The 17223-nt window shown below is 48.1% G+C and overlaps 2 protein-coding genes across 2 annotated transcripts in view; one reads left to right on the top strand and one right to left on the bottom strand.

Moving 5' to 3' along the window:
- LOC114875584 (cullin-1) overlaps positions 1–17223 on the bottom strand; it is a 58759-nt gene that overhangs the window by 20591 nt on the left and 20945 nt on the right. The window lies entirely within an intron of this gene.
- LOC114875589 (growth/differentiation factor 8) lies at positions 1731–11695 on the top strand. Its single transcript, XM_029186025.2, has 3 exons — positions 1731–2398; positions 8757–9381; positions 9455–11695. The coding sequence occupies exons 1-3, from the start codon at positions 2026–2028 to the stop codon at positions 9672–9674; spliced, it is 1218 nt and encodes a 405-aa protein (XP_029041858.2). The 5' UTR covers positions 1731–2025; the 3' UTR covers positions 9675–11695.

Genomic DNA, 17223 nt, shown 5'->3' with positions numbered 1-17223 from the left:
AAGGCGATGCTGGAGGTGAGGAAGAAGGTGGAATAATTGGTAAAGGTGGCGGGCGGTGAAAGAGAAACAGAAGATGTGGATCTAGGTGGCAGCGGGTGCAAGCGAGTACATATAGAGTACACCGTTCGGCTGGTAGATGCGAATGCGTAAGATTACCTACAGGAGAGAAGAGACGAGGAAAGATACGAAACGTGCACGAGAATAACGAAGATGGAAATTGAACGAGAACGATGGAGAGAGATAGAAGAGAGGGGCAGAAGGAGAGATAGAGAAAGAGAGAGCAACGAGTAGAAGGAGAGAAGAAGAGAAGGAGGCCTCCGCGTCGACATATATGCGGTGAGAACGCGCGCCTCCTGACTCAGTGCTTGACAAGCCAGCAAGCTCTTAGGATCCCGTGGAGTTGTTTGAACGGCAACACGGCTTGTTTCACCAGCTGCCTGCCACTGCCACGCGCGTAAACGCTTCTTCTTTTCTGTGTCGTTTTTCTCCTTCGCGTTATCCTTCTACGATCTCTTCTCTTCGGTCTCGTATCTTTCACTATCTTCTTAATCGTCTAACGTCCAATCGGGCCGATCGAATCGTTAAAAATTGGCGAATCGATCTCACTCGTCCACCGGTGGACAATCGAAGTCCGTTCGAATATATAGAAGGAATCGCACGAGGAAGAGGAAGGTGACTGTGATAAAAGAAACATATTTCTCGGGTCATCGCGATGTTTGTCACAGGTTCAACAAGATGCGCGTTGCATCGGTAAACATAGAGTGGCGTATCGCTAGCGCGCACACGTTTGAATTAAAGTTCGCGCTGAAAGTCGCGAGGATCTAGGAGGCTTTTATCCCGCGAGGGAAAGCGATTCCGATCGATCCTCCAGTGAAATGTGATTTTTTCAAGGTATCGTCCTGGTGCTTTTAGTGCGTGACAATTGAAGAAACGATCTCTTTGGTGTTCGCCGTGAAGGAACGATAGTGAAACTAAAAAGAAACCGAACGAAACTAGAAGTGGAAGAACCGAGTTCGTTTTTCTATCGATCTAACGATCGTTTTCTTGCCGGTCGAACGAGGAAAACAGGGAAAAACGATCGCGGAAAGGTTCGCGGCTACACGGATCGAAGGAAAGAATAGAACGAAACTGGATCACGTAGATCGCGATCGTTGCCGAGGCTGTTCGCCTTGCGTCGGTGATGCATCGGCTGACGGAAGCGAGGAGGAGCGGCGCGTTGGCTGCCGAAGGAATCTTCTCGAAAAGGGTACCGTGAAATTTCGCAAAGTCAAAGGGGTAACGTGGCCGGATAAATCACGGAAGAAGAAGCACACGTCGCGGAAGCGGACTGCGGAAAAGGAGGAAAAGTTGGAGTTAAAGAAAACGAAGAAAGTGGAGGAGAAGGAGGTGAAAGTGGAGACGGAGCCGGAGGGGGAGGAAGCGGAGGAGAAGGAGGAGAAGGAAAACAACGACAGCAACGACGACGACGACGACGACGAAGACGACGACGACGACGACGACGACGACGATCACGACGACGAGCAGGAGGAGGTGGAGGAGGAGGAGGAGGTGGAGTTGGAAGTGGAAAAAGAAAAAGAAGAAGAGGAAGAAGAAGTAGCAGAAGAAGAGGAAGAGGAAGAGGAAAAGGAAGAGGAGGTGAAGGTGGAGGTGGAGGTGAAGGTGGGGGTGGTGGTGGTGGTAGTGGTGGTGGCGGCGGTGGTGGCGGTGGCGGAGGTGGAAGTGGAGGAAGAGGAAAAAGAAGAGGAAGTAAAAGCAACCGAAGCGTACGAATTTCTAATCCGCGCGAGATAAAAAAAATAAAAAATTACGAACAAGTACAAGTAAAAGAGGAAGTAGAGAAGAAAGAAGAAGTAGAAGTAAGAGTAGTATCGTAAGAAGAAGAAGAAGAAGAGGACCAGGGAGAAAAGTAAGAGCCGAAGGAAATAATTGACAAGGTGCAAGGATCATGAAGTCGAGTATCTGATAGTTGGTTCGGCGAGGAAGGCCCATCGTAACTGATCCAACTAAAGGGTGACCTTGAGCAAGATGGTCAGGGGGGCGTTGCTACTACTCTCGCTGTTCCTCCTCGGTGCCTTCGATGCTCCTGGCATTGAAAGAGCTCGTGTCAGATACCTGGTGATGGCCGGTAACACCTGTAACGCTTGCAGAATGCACGAAGAGATACGTGCGCTCAGCCTCGAAGCGATCAAAGAACAGATTTTGAACAAGCTTGGCTTGAAACAAGCTCCGAACATGACGGGTAGAGCATTGCCGAGGATCCCGCCGATTTCGAAGCTGATGGATATGTACGGGATGCAGGCGGATCAACCTCAACCCCTCGAGCCTGGTATCAGCCACCACGAGGAGATCGACGAATACGCTGCCAAGACGGAGAGTGTTTTCGCTCTGGCGCAACCTCGTAAGTTTCTAATCATTCGTTTTCCTAATTAACCCTCGAGTTTCGAGTTCCTAGAATCGAAGCTAAGTTAAGGGGTGAGACGAGAACGCGTCCTCGCTGGAATATGCATTTTGCAATGGGATGCAACTTGTAATCTCAACGATAAAACTTCTTACGTTGCAGCTGCCATGTTTTTCCTTGGCAACACTAGCCGAATTAACCTTTTCAACCCGGCGGTGCCCGACGTGATCGTTACACCGCACTTTGCAACATTGTCCTTTCAATTGATACGCACTCGGTTGCAAACGATAGCCCGATCAAATTGAAACAATAATTATATAAATTGTTCGTTACATTGTCTCTATTGACGCTAGTTAAACTGGTAACAAGGTTACACGGTTTTTCTCGATGAAAAATGGAGTCGGCGCGTGGAAGGGTTGCTGAGTCCGCGGCGCCGCGTCGCGTCGGTGCTCGCTCGAAAATTCGCGTCTCGTTCGAACCCTTTCGTCGGGCTGAAAAATATTCCGGGCTTCCTCGCTCCTTCGTGCGGGTTCTAACGCAACGGCATCGATTTGAAATTCGATCTTGCCTTCAGGCTTCGAGGACTAGTTGGTCGCGAAGCAACGATAATGGCCCCTATTATCGGACCACCTATAGCTCCGCGTCTCGAGCGTAATTGCTTCGAGCAACAGGGCACCTTCTTCAAAAAGTTGGACCGAGTCGAGTCGAGCCGAGCCGAGTCGGTCTTTCATCGCGTTGTCGATCGTCGGGAAACCGGTAGGCGACGAATACCGTAAAAAGAGCCAATCCCGCTTTATGCATGATCGATGCAAAAACGAATCTAAAACGGAGGAGCAGGAGAATCGAGGATGTTAGGCAGAAGTTACGATCTTTCGGGCAGGCTCATCTTCGACGCTTTAAACGCAAACGACTCTGTAATAGTCACGTACCGGGCGTTAATCTCTGCTTAATCGTCCTCGTATTCAAGAAATCAAGAGCTCGCTGTAGAGGAAAATCAACTGTTCGATCGAATCGCTGGAAACCGATCGTTTCGCCAACGATGTTAACTTTAATACCCTGTTTATCTGCGATCACCGGTTGACAAGACACGGTACGCGACTGATTATTTTATCGTACGTTAAACGTCCTGTCGGATCGCGTGATCAAGGATACGTATCAACGATTTATTACCGCTCGATGTATCTTTAGCAGCGTTCGCGTAATTATAGGAGGGAATTTCTCCGCGATCACTCGTAACCAATCTTTTGTGTATCAATCGGGATGGAAATTACTGTGCCGCTCGGTTTCTTCTGGAATTTCTCGACGAGCTCGATTCGAAATATATCGCGCGAATAAAAGTACCTAAGTACGTACGTTGATCTGTTTCGATTCGAATCTCGAACGAGACAGTTGAAATTTATTACGACCGCGATAATGACAGCTAAAACTGTCCAAGTTTCGAAAGTTATGTCCGTGGTCTGGTTATCGGTAAGATTAGCGGGCGGAACGAGTTCATTAAGAAAGGATAAATAACCGATAACTGCTCGGTATCGTCTTCTCCCCTGATTTCGCGTACACGTACTGTAGTAGCCGATCGCCGGGAAACGTGGCTACTCTCGAAGCTACCTACGGATTCCGGTCGAAAGAATAATCGAAGAAGTCGAGGAAGAAATACTATCGAATTCGTAGAGGGTTATCGCCTCGGGCGACCTATATCGCTCTTCTGGAACGCCTGAAAGCCGTTGCAGGATCATCTCTGGTATTCGTGCAATCTTTTTCCTTTTTTCTTTCCAGCTTCATCTTCCACCGAGTCCCTCCCTTCCAACCCGTCCTCTTTTACCATCTTCGTGTGTGCTCCTCTTCGAATTCCCCTATCGTCTCGTTCGTTCTTTCCTCGTCTGCCGCGGAACGACCGCATTCCATCTCTTCCGTTCACCCAATTTTCTTTCTTTAATCGCCACCGTTTCCGCGCTTTTCAACCGATCGAATTCCTCTCGATCTCCCTTCGATCTACCTTCGATTTCTTGCCAGTTGCTCCTCGAGCGATCGCGATCGATCACCGTCTTTCTTTTACCGCCAAACATCGATGATCGTCGATCGCTTAGCGCTGTCTCTTTATCGAAACGGATTTCCCATGCCCCGCGATTGCAACGGAATCGTTTTTTGCGTTGCTGTTTGTTTTCTTTTTGCGAATCGTAGCGGCAACGATAAATGGTTAATTGCATCGGCAACTGCGTTGCCAGAAAGCTTCGCGAGATAAATCTCAACCGATCGTTCGTGAAAGGAATCCACGAACATCGCGTCATCACCATTTAGGTACCGAATACGTTCCGTTCGAAAGTTTCTTTTCGTAGCTGGAGAACGGTGAACCAGGCTGCTCGATCCGTTGGGAAGGTCACGGTCGATGCCATAGCCTAGGTCAGGCCCATCGCTCATTATCGCGTTAAACTGGCGTTCCGAGTTAGTCAGGCCGCTGTTAGAACCCTCGCATTTTTTCGTCGCTCCGATTCGAGCAATAAACGCGGCAATCCAGCTGACATTAATCCCGATTAATATATTCAAACACGGATCTATTAGCCGTTGTATAATGACAGTAGAGACGGTGATACTGCGGTCAGCATCGCAGACAGGCGCCATGCTATCCAGTGATTCTCAATCGGTCCACTTTGTCGAGGTACGTTTCAAGAAGGTATGCCACCAGTATTTCCATCGAACTCATCTATCGCATCTGTCTATTTCGAGTATCGTACTGTTCGTAAAGCGGCGCGTAAAATTGAACCGTCAAAGCGTGGACGAAAGGAACGGTTTCGGTATCCATTCGATATTTCATCGACGATCTAGTTCGCCGATCGTGCCCAATAGATCCGTGCGCGTATTATCGAATCGATCGGGTGGTAACGTGGATCCAGAGAACCAGTTTGTCGTGTTCCCGGTTCTCTCCGCGAGTATTAAAACGCGCTCGCGCGAGCGCGACGGATATCGGTGCAACGTTGCACCGCGACTGCTCGCATTTAAGGACTACTAGGGTTACATAACAATTCGATGGGTATTATCGTTGGTTAGACGTGTGCTTACAATATTAGATCGGCGTCGAACTGGTGTCGCGTTACCGCTACCTAACGCGGATTCTGATTTCATCTCGAAACGGGGAACGTTTCTCCCTTCGTTACCGAATTGAAATTTTCATTTTATTAGAATATCGAGCGAAGAACGATCGATCGAACGAGGGAAGAGGCGTTTCCGTGCGTTACTTCTATCCCGTGTCCTGCCGCGTTTCAAAAGGGGTGCCCCCCCAGGAGTTTGTCGGACGCGCACGCGATATACTTTAGCCAGGAGGTACTTGCTAGGCTCTTTTCGAGAAAATGAAATGAAATAAAAGGAAGGAAGGAAGGATGGATGCGAAGCATGGCGTTAAGATAACGGTGTGAGGTAGAGACGGGTATTCGTAAGGTGGTGTGGATGAGGGAGGTTGGGAGGATGAGAGAGAGGGAGAGAAGGCGCGTGACCCAAATGCGAATTTTATCGAGTTACGCTGTTATGCTGTCGAAGTGCAGTCGCAATTGCAGGGCGGCTTCGTCACGCGATGGAAATTACTCGAGGGGGCGGTTGTTTTTACGTCCGCCCCGGCAGGTGAACGGCAGCCCTCGCCGGTACCCACCCTTCCGCGTACGGAGCGATCTTTCCGCGGAAAAAGGCCGCCCTTTCGTTGAAATCGCTACCGGAAATACGATAACTGCTTGTAGATTGGTCGGGCTATCGGAGGAATTTTCTTGTACCAGGCGAATTAAAACTTATCATCGATCCAATCGCCGATTGTATTGTAGTCCGGGTGTCGTAACGACCGTTCGTAAGTCGCACGGAAACCGCAGTTTCGTTGATTTTACTCGCTCCCTGGTTGACCACTAGGATTCGAACGTTCATGCGAAACGAGTTGCACGAAACACGCGGTGAACACGCGATTCTCACCTACGAATATTCTTTTTCGTAATCAACGTACCTTTCGTAGGTACTCGAGAGGATATCCTTAGCGATCGACGAGATCGTGATTTCGGTATTAAATTTCGACGAGTTGGACGTAGTCTCGTTTAGTTGGGTCCACCAACGAGACGCCGCTAAACCATTTGTCGCGTGATATTTTTAAACGTCGTCGCCCTTAGAACGATGGCTGACTGCGGCGAAGAGTGAAAGAACCGAACCGATAGCGGTGAAAAGTGCATGGAGGATAGGAGCGGCGGTTTGCGAAGGGGACGGGCAGAAGCTCGTGCAGTATCAATTATTTCTTCATTTATTTATAGGCAGGGCCACGACACCGCGGTATCACCGTTGTTTTCCATCATTTCCACTCGTTCGAACTTGTCTCTTCTCTTCGCTTTCCCTTATATTTCTCGCATTCCACGCGAGATACAAATTCCAACCGAGCCGGCATTTCTCTCGGCATCTCCTCTCTTAACACCGTCTGAGAAAATTCTCGGATCGATCGATCGATCAGGTTATTTCCAACGAAAGTAACGCGACTTACGGTGTAAGAAACTAGAAAACGCGTGTGTAGTATAGCCGAGCAATGCGAGTGACCTCCGTTTGCTAAAACTATATTTATCTCAAGCTCCGAAGCACGATGTGTACTTGCTGCTTTAGCTTTGTTGTCTCTCATCCCCTTTTCTCTTCGCTCGTTCCCTCTCCTTCGACTCCTCCTGGATTTTCGGTTCCTCTTATTTCATTTTTTCACCCTTTCGCCTCCGTTCGCGCAATTTATCCGTTGGAGAGCGTCGGGTCGCCTGGTTTTTCCTCGAACCGATCGAACATCCCTTTCGAGCCCGCGAATTCCGCGAGTTTTGCGCGTGTTTTTGCAGAAACTGTGAGAGGGTGCATCGAAAAAGCGCGCGCGACGGCGTTAAATGTAGCTTTAAAGGTCTCGTTTGCGCCAGACGGTGGGTAGTCACCGGGTCTGGACGAAAATAAAATTGCCATTCTTCTGTCTCGCCGCTCTTTCCCATCCACGACTTTTCGGCACACCGCCTGACTCATCGTCGCGTCTGACCCGTAAACAACAAAGAAGATCCACTCCTCCGGTAGATCGAAATTTCCTGCCGCTTCTCGTTTCGTTTCTCCAGACAACGCGGAGTAAGGTTGATGCGTTCGATCGGAAGTAACATTTGGTATAAATTACTCGAACGAACGGTGGCGTGAAATCGAGTTACCTTAGCTAGCTAGACGGAAAAGACGTCTCGAGGATGTCAGAAGGCGACGGACGCGATATTCCATCGACGCGGCGCGCAATTACCGGCGATAAATCGATTTAAAGAGGGTCTCTCTCGCGTTGGACGGACGGATTGCTGCTGGAAAATGGTAATTGCTCGTCTCCTTGACAGAGCGTGAAACGTGGGAATCCGTCGGGACGCGGTGAGAATAGAAGACGCTGGGATCGAAAGTAGATGCGACCGTGAGAGGAAGGGGAATCACCGATAAGTAATTATCTCGTAACGTCGCCGGAAATCAGACGTACATACGACATGGAGTATGACAGTGACAGCGATAACGATACCGGGGCTCGAACTCGAACAAACGATCGTCGCGTGTGACGCGCTGCCGAGCGTAATAATTAAACGAGAAACTTCCCTGGAACGGAGCGCGCGACAATTAGCTGTCGCATGCCACGCCATGCCGAGGTACGCGGTGCAATAACGTCACCTTTGCTCTCGCACCCAGAAAAAACAGCACCCAGATCACCCGAGCATCGTGTCTCTTTCTCGAGGCAATCGGTGTCGCGAGGAGAAGAAAAAAAAAATAGGGAAGCGAACTCGAATCAAGTCGAATACCAGAACGAGTCCGGGTTAGAAGATGGATTAAACGGTGGCAGAGGTATCGGTACGGTAGAGAAGGTCGCCGATTGATCGTCAAAGGAAAAACGTAGTCTGGCGTAACGGTACGATTTGAGGTTACTTTACCCTTCATGGAAGCGGTCTCGACCAGCGATGACCCGAATAGAGCCGCGACTAACGTTATTTTTCCTTTTTCCATCTACCTCTGTTCGATCGCGACGAGAAACGTGGTTGCTAGCGATCGCGTATGTCGTCGGGGTTCTCGTTGCAAATGTCGGACGCACGTGCGCCGGTTGAACCGAGGTCTTCGTACTTCTCGGCCAGCGCGGCAAGAAACTCCGCGGTTACTTTTCTCCCGGTTGTTCTTGATTTATTGCCAATCGTGGATGCCGGGAACGGGTGCTTGATTAAGCATCGTGCTCGATCATCCTCGGTGAAACCTTGTTCGGAATCGATTCTCGCTCCTTCCGTTTCGAGACTCCGGTACCGTCTTCCATTCGTCGATTTAACGGATCTCGCGTTCGTTTAACGAATCGTTGGCAACGATCTCTTGGTTGCAGATCAGAGGCTAAGGCACTCGAAGGGCAGCCTGGACGTTCTTTATTTCAAGTTCTCCGACAAAGTGGTGCAGCATCGGGTGACGAGGGCCGAGTTGTCGCTGTGGATATGGGGAGTGGAGGAGCAGGACGGTTCGGACATGGACGAGCCGATCGACATGGAGAGCGGGGAGGGTCGCGAGGACGATGGTGGTCCGGTGACGATCACCTTGCAAAGGATTCTTCGCGGAGGTAGCGAAAACGGGGGAGCCAGTTTGGGACCACCTTTGACTACCAAACACCCTCGACCGATCGGTCGCAAGGGTAACTGGGTGACGATCGAGCTGAGGAGAATGGTCGCCGAATGGTTCAAACACCCGCGCGACAATCTAGGGGTGGCGCTCAAGATTTCCGGCCCCGGTGGCAATCACCGCAGGAACTCGAAATTGGTCGAGACCAATCCTGCCGCGGAATACGCGCCTTACCTCGAAGTACAGACGCAAGAACTCGACTCGAGAAGGGGAGCCAGGATCAAGAGAAACGTGGGACTTAATTGCGACGAGGCCAGCCAAGAAACCAGGTGTTGCCGTTACAAGCTCACCGTTGATTTCGAGAAGTTCGGCTGGGATTGGATAATTGCACCCAAGAAGTAAGTATCCATTTATTACGCCCTTCGCACGCGTTTCACTATACGCGTCGCGATATTTTTCCATCTGTTTCAGGTACGACGCGAATTATTGTTCGGGCGATTGTCCGATGGCCTTTCTGCCAGCCTATCCGAACACCCACATCGTCAGCCTGGCGGAACCTCCTAATAACTCCGGTCCGTGTTGCGCCCCGAGGAAACTCTCCGAGATCACGATGCTGTACTTCGACAACGAGTACCAGATCGTGTTCTCGCGTTTACCAGGCATGGTCGTCGAGAGATGCGGATGCTCATAGTCCAGCTTCTGGTTCGAGAAGAGCAACGACGCCGAGGAAGATGCCAAGGACGTACCAGCTTCTCTTCTCTATTCTCCATTATTTTATTTTCTCAACTTTACTCTACTTTTCTCATCGCATATACACCCGTGTACACCCGTTTATAATTTCCGAGGGGAAAAGAAAGAAAGGTGTTGCTCTGCGACGTCGTTGCGCGATCCTCGACGATACCTCTCGTTCGATCGACTAAAAGTGCCTTGTTTCGGGTGTTCGCAGGTGTTTCAGTGCCGCGAGTTGGTTAATTTACGCATTTCGCTCATTTACCTTTCGCGAAACGCCGACGAGAAAAATGAAAACGAATGCAATGGACAATGATACGGAAGTTTGGATGAAAGACATAAAATATGGACGGGAAACGTCCATCCTTCCGGCTAGTAATAGTAGCAAGGCATATCGAAAGTCGTTTATAGGTCCATGGTAAGGCGGATAGTTCCTAGAGTCACGGTATTATTATTAAGATTGTCGATGCGTTTGCACCTGATCTTAGAGAACGACCGCGGAAGAACCTATTTTTTATATGGGAACCTATCGCATCGAGTTTCTCGGATACCGTTTTTGACAATCGATCTTTACCGAGTTAGAATTTTTTACGAATCGCGCAAAACTGATGAAGCAAACGTTTTTTATCGTAATCTTCCCTTCGCACATCGATGCCTTCCCAAAACGCGAGAATACGGAACCACGATTCGTTTTTGGTAGTCGTCGCTGATCGGTGGAAACGTGTTGGCTACGAGATCTCGGTGTACAGTGAATCGTTATTTCTTTTTCCTCTCCAACCCCCCCTGTGTTTCCCACTTTTCTCCATCCATTCTTACCCGCTTTCCTTCCTCACTTCTTTCACATTTTACCCCTTCGATTCCCTGATCCCCCATAAGCTCGCACTAGATGCGCCTACTTTTCCTTCCTTTTCCCTTTCGTTTGTTTTTTCTTTTTTTTTTTTTTTTTAAGAAACCGTGTGATTGCACGCATAGGAAAATGTGTACGAAGCTCTGTGTAAATAACGTCGTGTCCAAGCTTTTCAGCCAATCTTTCCGAATCTTTCGCGAAAGATTCGCGAGGATTTCACTTATACGGATAAACGTGTATCTTTAAGTATCTATACTTGTTGACGGCAATCGGTATACAGCAATTAATATAGTATGTATCGCGATCGACGAGCGTGTTACACGTAATTCGCGATTTATCTTGTGCATACTTTGTTAGACTGTCCACGTCGATCGAACGCGTCAACGGCAATTAATTATTTACGTGTGTACGACACATTATATCGCGGCTAACTTGGTCACTTTCGACGCGATCGAAAAGTACACTTTAGAATTGACAAGGTTCGACGATGTATTTTCAAACCGCGTCGTTTTGCGATTCGGTAAATTATGGTAGTGTCGTTGTGATATCTAGCTGCTTGGCTCTAATGTACGCCGATCGGAAGAACATACCGCTGTTTATTACTTTCCTTCCTCCTTCCTTTCCGCTCCGTAAACGTGTGCGATAATCTATCGTAATCCTTACGGAGACAAAAATACTTTCCTCTGATTTTTCATTCTTTTCCACGAAATTTCGCAATCAATTTTCAACCTTGTATTACCGATAAAAACGGTGGCGCAAAGATACACGATATTTATTGTTTCAACGTCCAACGGTATCGTTTCTCTTTGTAATTTCGTGAAAAAAATTGGTACATTAATTGTTCTATCTTTCTGTCCTTTTATCTTTTGTTCTCCGTTTGTTTGTTTTGTTTTCTTTTTCAATGTACCTATAATTAAAAAGATAAGAAAAAAAAAAGAAAAAAAAAAATAAGTAACGGAATTGTGTACTTCCAGTATCCAGACAAGGGCGGCGAATATTGCATACTTATACACAGATGTACACCACCACATACGAACACATACAAAACATATACATACACACAAATGTGTACTTCCTAGGTAGAAAGTATTCATAGGATATTTATTCGCTGAAATAAATGGTTTTTTCGATGAAAAGTGTGTCGATTTATTCGCCCCTCTCGATAAGTTCGACACAGGAAACACCAGTGATGATATTTCGATTGTTTTTCATTTATACATATTGTTTAATTGCACGCCACTTTTCCTGATTTCTTCTCTGTCTAATCGTAAGGTTCACGGTGACCATTTACCGCGATAAACTTTCGTTACCGCGTTAATCTTTCCAGAATTTCACAAACACGAAAAGAGAACAGGCCCACGCAGAATACTTACGTAAAAATGATACGACAAAGTACAAAGCCAGTGGTTCGTTTTACGCTGCATATCCGCTATTTCTTCGCAACGAACAAATGTTTTTTGATATCGATATTTTTAATCTATATCTTAAGGTCAAAGTTAAACGAGCCCGAGTATCATTTGTGCGTCCGATGCTTGTTTGTTTGAAACGTTTCATTGAAGTATTTTTTTAATCTGAAAAATGCCGCGATCTTCTATTTACCCCGAAATACATCCGCGATCAATTTAGAGCTACTTCGGTTAAAATAATGTCTCCGGTTTTTGCGGGGGAGGCGCGGTATCTAAATCGGTTTCGCGAATTCAAAGGCGAACGAGGAAAGAAGTTTGCCAACACAGGACGGCCTTCGCACGGAAAATAAACACCGATGTAAGTGAATTGTACGTAAAAGTTGATGATAACAACGAGGAGAAATAATTGAAACGCAATTCACGTATCACCGAGCGTACAACGATCGTCGCCTTACCTTTTCCCGCGTTGCATCCGTTCGATGCAAGTGCAATCGGTGCAACTGAAAGTCACTCGATAACTGAAGGTCGAAAAAATGTTAAAAAAAATGAGGAAGAATCTCGCTTCCGCGGTGAAAGAGATCTCTGTTGAGAAAGTACGCGTGTACGTGCTTTTTTATCTCGTTTGTATTAATACCACGCTCGGTGACCCAATATAGAAGGAGCTTTCTTCGCTCTCGCACAAGTTGTTCACGCGAGACGCAAGAAGCAATCGCGACGTACGCGATTTTCCGTCGAAAGGTTAAAGCGGTAATCGCGAGTGAGGAAAAATTGACAATTTTTAGGCATTCGTAATGACCGGCTTCTATCTCTGACGAATGCACCGTCCATTCGTCTGACCGACTGTTCTTTTCGTCAGTGGGCCGAATCATTGTCAATGTTATCGGTAATGTTTACCGAAAAATGAGCGGAAAGAGCTGGCAAACAAGAAGAGTTTACTCGATTTCTTCATTCTTTAATTTATTATCGTTCCTTTGTTTTCGTGCCGATTAAGGATCGGTGCTTGGAGTGCGACGAAATAAGCGCAGTTGGACGGTGTCGGGCAAAACTGGCTTCGCATTAGGGAGAACAAAGTGAGAAAATGCACCGTCGAGATGTTGCTCATAACGCGATCCTCGGATGCACAAGTGGACAAGTCAGCCAGTTGACTTTACGGCAGTCAACTGTTTCGCCAGACGTGCCAATTCTCGTTTTATTGTTTTTCTTCGACGCCGCGACAAGCACTCGTCCTTGCCGACGGTCGGGTTACTGCTCCCCTTTCGTCCAAACAGAAACGCGAAAATCCTCGTTGACGTCGACGTTAATGTCGACTATAAGCGTATTCCTATTTAACCGTTTCAAGGTTTTTATAAAAATTAATCGTTCGAGTTTCAACGACGAACGCCTTCGACTTTCAGTGCGAAAGAATTCGAGAAGAGAGACGAAGATAATATAATCAACGTCGGCGGTTGCTTTCACGATGCGATTGAGTAATCGGAGTACAAGTTGTGCATTCGGACGAATGGCAACGAGCTTTCGATGCCACTGGCCTGACCATCAATCCGTGGAGACGGCATGTACTCTCGACACGGCACGACGCGACGCGTCGCGACGAGACCGTGTCTTAATAATCTCGCACTCGGAACAAGGCGCGATTGTCTCTCACAGTAGCGTTTGTATTTAGATCGTTAATTTCGAACAACTATCGCTCGACACGACAGTCCCCTTCCGTTCGATCTACCATTCGTTTCCCTCCATTCCTTCCACTTCTCTAAAGGTGCATTTCCTGCCGATTCGCCGATTTTTCGTCAGCCAGTCCCATTATGCGATTATCATTACAAATGGCATAATGGCAATGGCAGTTGGCCGGCTACGTTTTACGATTCGTTTAATGAGCCGATTTAAAGGAACGGAGCATAGCTATTAAGTGAATTTGCATTTTACGAGTGAGCGGTTTCAAGATAATTAATGTCAGCCTTTCTATCGTTTGCTGACTATTCGATTCTAGCCATTTACCCGACGGTACGAACGAAGTTTTTCGACAACAACGGTACGTTTAAAAGTTTAAACTCGTTAAAGTAAACTCGGAAGGAATGCGATACGGTATTTGGAGAAGGATACTCGAGCTTTCCAGGAGAAACGTTGGGGTTCGTTCGTTGTTCTAGTGTCTCGAATGAAGTGGTGCCTTCTCTCCAGCGTCAGGGTACATCAACCTTGCGACTTTTCGCAAAGGGTTGAAGCACCGAAGGAGCGCGCCACCAACACGACGGAGGGATGCTTCCGAACGATAAAAGGGGATGCGCGACCTGTTCTCTCTCTTTTTCTTTTCATTCTTTTTTTCAACATTCAGCAGACAGAGCAGAGATACCGAAAAAGTTTGGTAAACGCGGCACTCTTCCGGCAGTGCCTTTGGTCGAGAATTCGAAACGGAAACGAACGGGGAGACGGAGGGGGAGGAATCCTCGAAGGTATTCAACGTCGAGGAGAAACGAGGCGGGGCTGCGGGATTTTCGTTCGACGAGGGTGCTCGCGAAAAGAGCGAACGATATCTACGTAGCGACAGCGAAGGCGATGCACTTGAATTAACTTACGGCTTACGGTGTATTTCTAGCGCTCTGCGTTTAGCTCCGGAACGTTCGTTCGCGCTATCGTGCGTGCACGTCGCCGGAAGGAATTCGGAAATTTTCGAAATACCCGTCCGCCCTTCGATCTCTAGATCCATCCTTCGCGAACGACATTTGTTAAACCGCGAAACGAAGTAAACGTCCTGGGTTCGACGTCGAACTTCCTGTTCGAAAGGATCGATAGAAAGTAGAATAGCGAGGTTCTCGGTTTGCTTGAGTTTCGCGCGATTACACGAAGGCAACGAAGCACGCATTCGATCGCACTGGAACGAGTTGAGTTGAGTTGACTCGACTCGACTCGACTCGACTCGAGTCGTGTTCGTGGAGGAACGCGGGGCAGAGGGAGGGCAAACGCAATCCTTACGGTCCTCGATGGAGAAAGCCGAGTGACACTCGACTCGATCGAGATTGTCTGAAAATTCCAACGTCGTTACGTTCGAACAATAGAGGGACCTCCTCCGAGTAGCACTCGATAAATAGTCACATATCCGTTCCGAGATAGGTGGCATCCCTTTCGACGCGAGTCCCTCAGCAGCCTTTTAATCTCGGTATACACGGGCCAAGAGAGAGGAGGCGCAGTGGCTGGCTACTTTATACTCGGAGGCTAGTTGGCTGCCTGAAAGGGGAGGTATTACGGGGTTACTAAAGTGTTGTATGGCCTCCCCAAGCCCCATAAGGATAGCCCTCAGGCACGCACCCCCGTTATCGTATGCGTATGCAGTTTTTTCGCTGGTTCGTGCGTGGGACTGGCAGCCCTTATATGTGCAGTGAAGGTGAAGGGGGCATCGGGTAACACGGGCAGCCAGGCAGCCACCCAAACGACCGAAACCTGAATGCTCACCCGGGATCATTCCGCTATTCCTACGCCTCCCTGGCTCTTCTTTCTTTTCTTATTCTTTTCTTATGACTATTTCAATACCGCGACTTTCACCGATACACTTTCTTTGCGTATATAATTATACGGCGGTGATATTCGAGATAACGCCGGTGTCTTTAATAGAAATTGTCGCGGTCGGAGGGAAGCGCCGGTGGATCAAAGTTCAGAGAGACAAGAAACGAACGACGTAGCCGATATCGATCAAGCTTGCACCGTGTGTGCACGGGTAAAAAGGCTGCACGACCGGGAGGATATGAAAGGCTTTCGTGCAGCTCGGAATCTAGTTTTTTTTTTTCGTCGCGAGGGGTGCATAAATCGTGGCGAGTGCCGAATATTCCTTGTTACCTAGCGTTTTCCAATGCTGCCCCAGCCGTAGTCGTAACCAGCCCCGTTCCGGCTCGCAGCAGACCCCGTGCACCACGGTTTCCTATTTATGCCGCGAAATTCCCGGAAGGAGAAGACAGATAGCATCGAACCGACAGCCTACGAAAGAGGAGTACCTATAATTTTCCCCCGATTCGTGATCGTCGACCGCCGCCGACGCCGACTGCACGCACATCCGCGTTCGATCAAACCGTCTCGAACCTCGTTCCATCTTTTTCCTTTTCTTTCTCTCCTCATTTCGTTTCATTTCGTTTCGCTTCATTTTGTTTCATTTCGTTCTGTCCCTTCTCGGTCTCTTCCTTTTTTCTCTCATTTCGACTCTGTCTCCCTTCTGCCACGAAAACGAGCTTCACCGACAACCACAATCCTTACCACCGCGGAATCTTTCACGAAATAAACGAAATTTCCGCGGGTTGCGTCTCCTTTTCGTCGTACGCATCAGAAATGGCAGCCGAATGATCGATGGGAGTAGTGCAAATACGATCGGCAACATCACGACAGTTCTAGGAAGATAATATTTGCTCCGGTTGCAATCAACGGTCGAGACGACTGCCAGACAAGACAATGATAGATCAATCTAATTCGAATGCTCCCAGACGCGCGTCACGAACAAGCTCGCGATTCTCTCCTTCGCATCTCCCATCCCCTCTACGATATATTCTGCATTCTTATTTCGTTGATATTCGACGAGACTACGTGTCTGATCGTCGCCTTCCTCGATTCACAGCTCATCGATAAACAATAACAACGTAAACCCACGTTAAAAAAGTTTTCGTCAATCTAGACGAACGGATACACTCATCGTTCGAAAAAATCGTACGATCCCGCTGCGATCGCGATTTTTTCAACTCCTCTGATCGATCCTATCCCAGGATAACACAGGCTAGCCTCGACTTTCGATAAAGCAGAGACTGTTTCTCAGCCGTGGATAAAGCAGACGCTCGATATCTAGCCGGGCAATTTCAGTTACCCTATTTTACGAGGCGAGAAAATTGTAACGATCGATCGTTGCTACCTTTCGTTTCTGTAATAAACGAAAGTGGTTTGCGACCGTCGATAGAATAGCAGCACGACCCCTGTGCTCCACGTTTTCCGTGGACGATAAACGGAAGTCGCGAACGAAATTGCAATTTCTTCGTTGGTAAAGAGGCAAGTTGTAAGAGGGACGTTCTTATCGACGCCTCGGCGTCGGCAAAAGGAACGAAACGTAAAAGAAGCGATGGAGGGCCAGCGCGTTTGCGAGGCGGTAGAGCCTCAATCGCGGAACCTGTAGCCACCCAAGAAGGCGGTTCCCCTTTCTATCTGGTCTCGCTCGTATAACGTGAACATTGCTCCTTTTTTCCCTTTTTTTCAATCTCTCCTTTATTCAAGGTTAGCGATGTCGGTACCACACACAC

This window comes from Osmia bicornis, chromosome 10 (genome assembly GCF_907164935.1).
Source record: "Osmia bicornis bicornis chromosome 10, iOsmBic2.1, whole genome shotgun sequence".
Taxonomy (NCBI): Eukaryota; Metazoa; Arthropoda; class Insecta; order Hymenoptera; family Megachilidae; genus Osmia; species Osmia bicornis.
Note: the sequence above shows the minus strand (reverse complement) of the source record. Positions and strands in the feature narration are given on the sequence as shown.

Coding starts and splice junctions, on each gene's coding strand:
- LOC114875589 (XM_029186025.2), top strand. CDS start 2,026: ATGGTCAGGGGGGCGTTGCTACTACTCTCGCTGTTCCTCCTCGGTGCC. Junction 2,399..8,756: donor TTTCGCTCTGGCGCAACCTC/GTAAGTTTCTAA, acceptor TCTTGGTTGCAG/ATCAGAGGCTAAGGCACTCG. Junction 9,382..9,454: donor TGGATAATTGCACCCAAGAA/GTAAGTATCCAT, acceptor CATCTGTTTCAG/GTACGACGCGAATTATTGTT.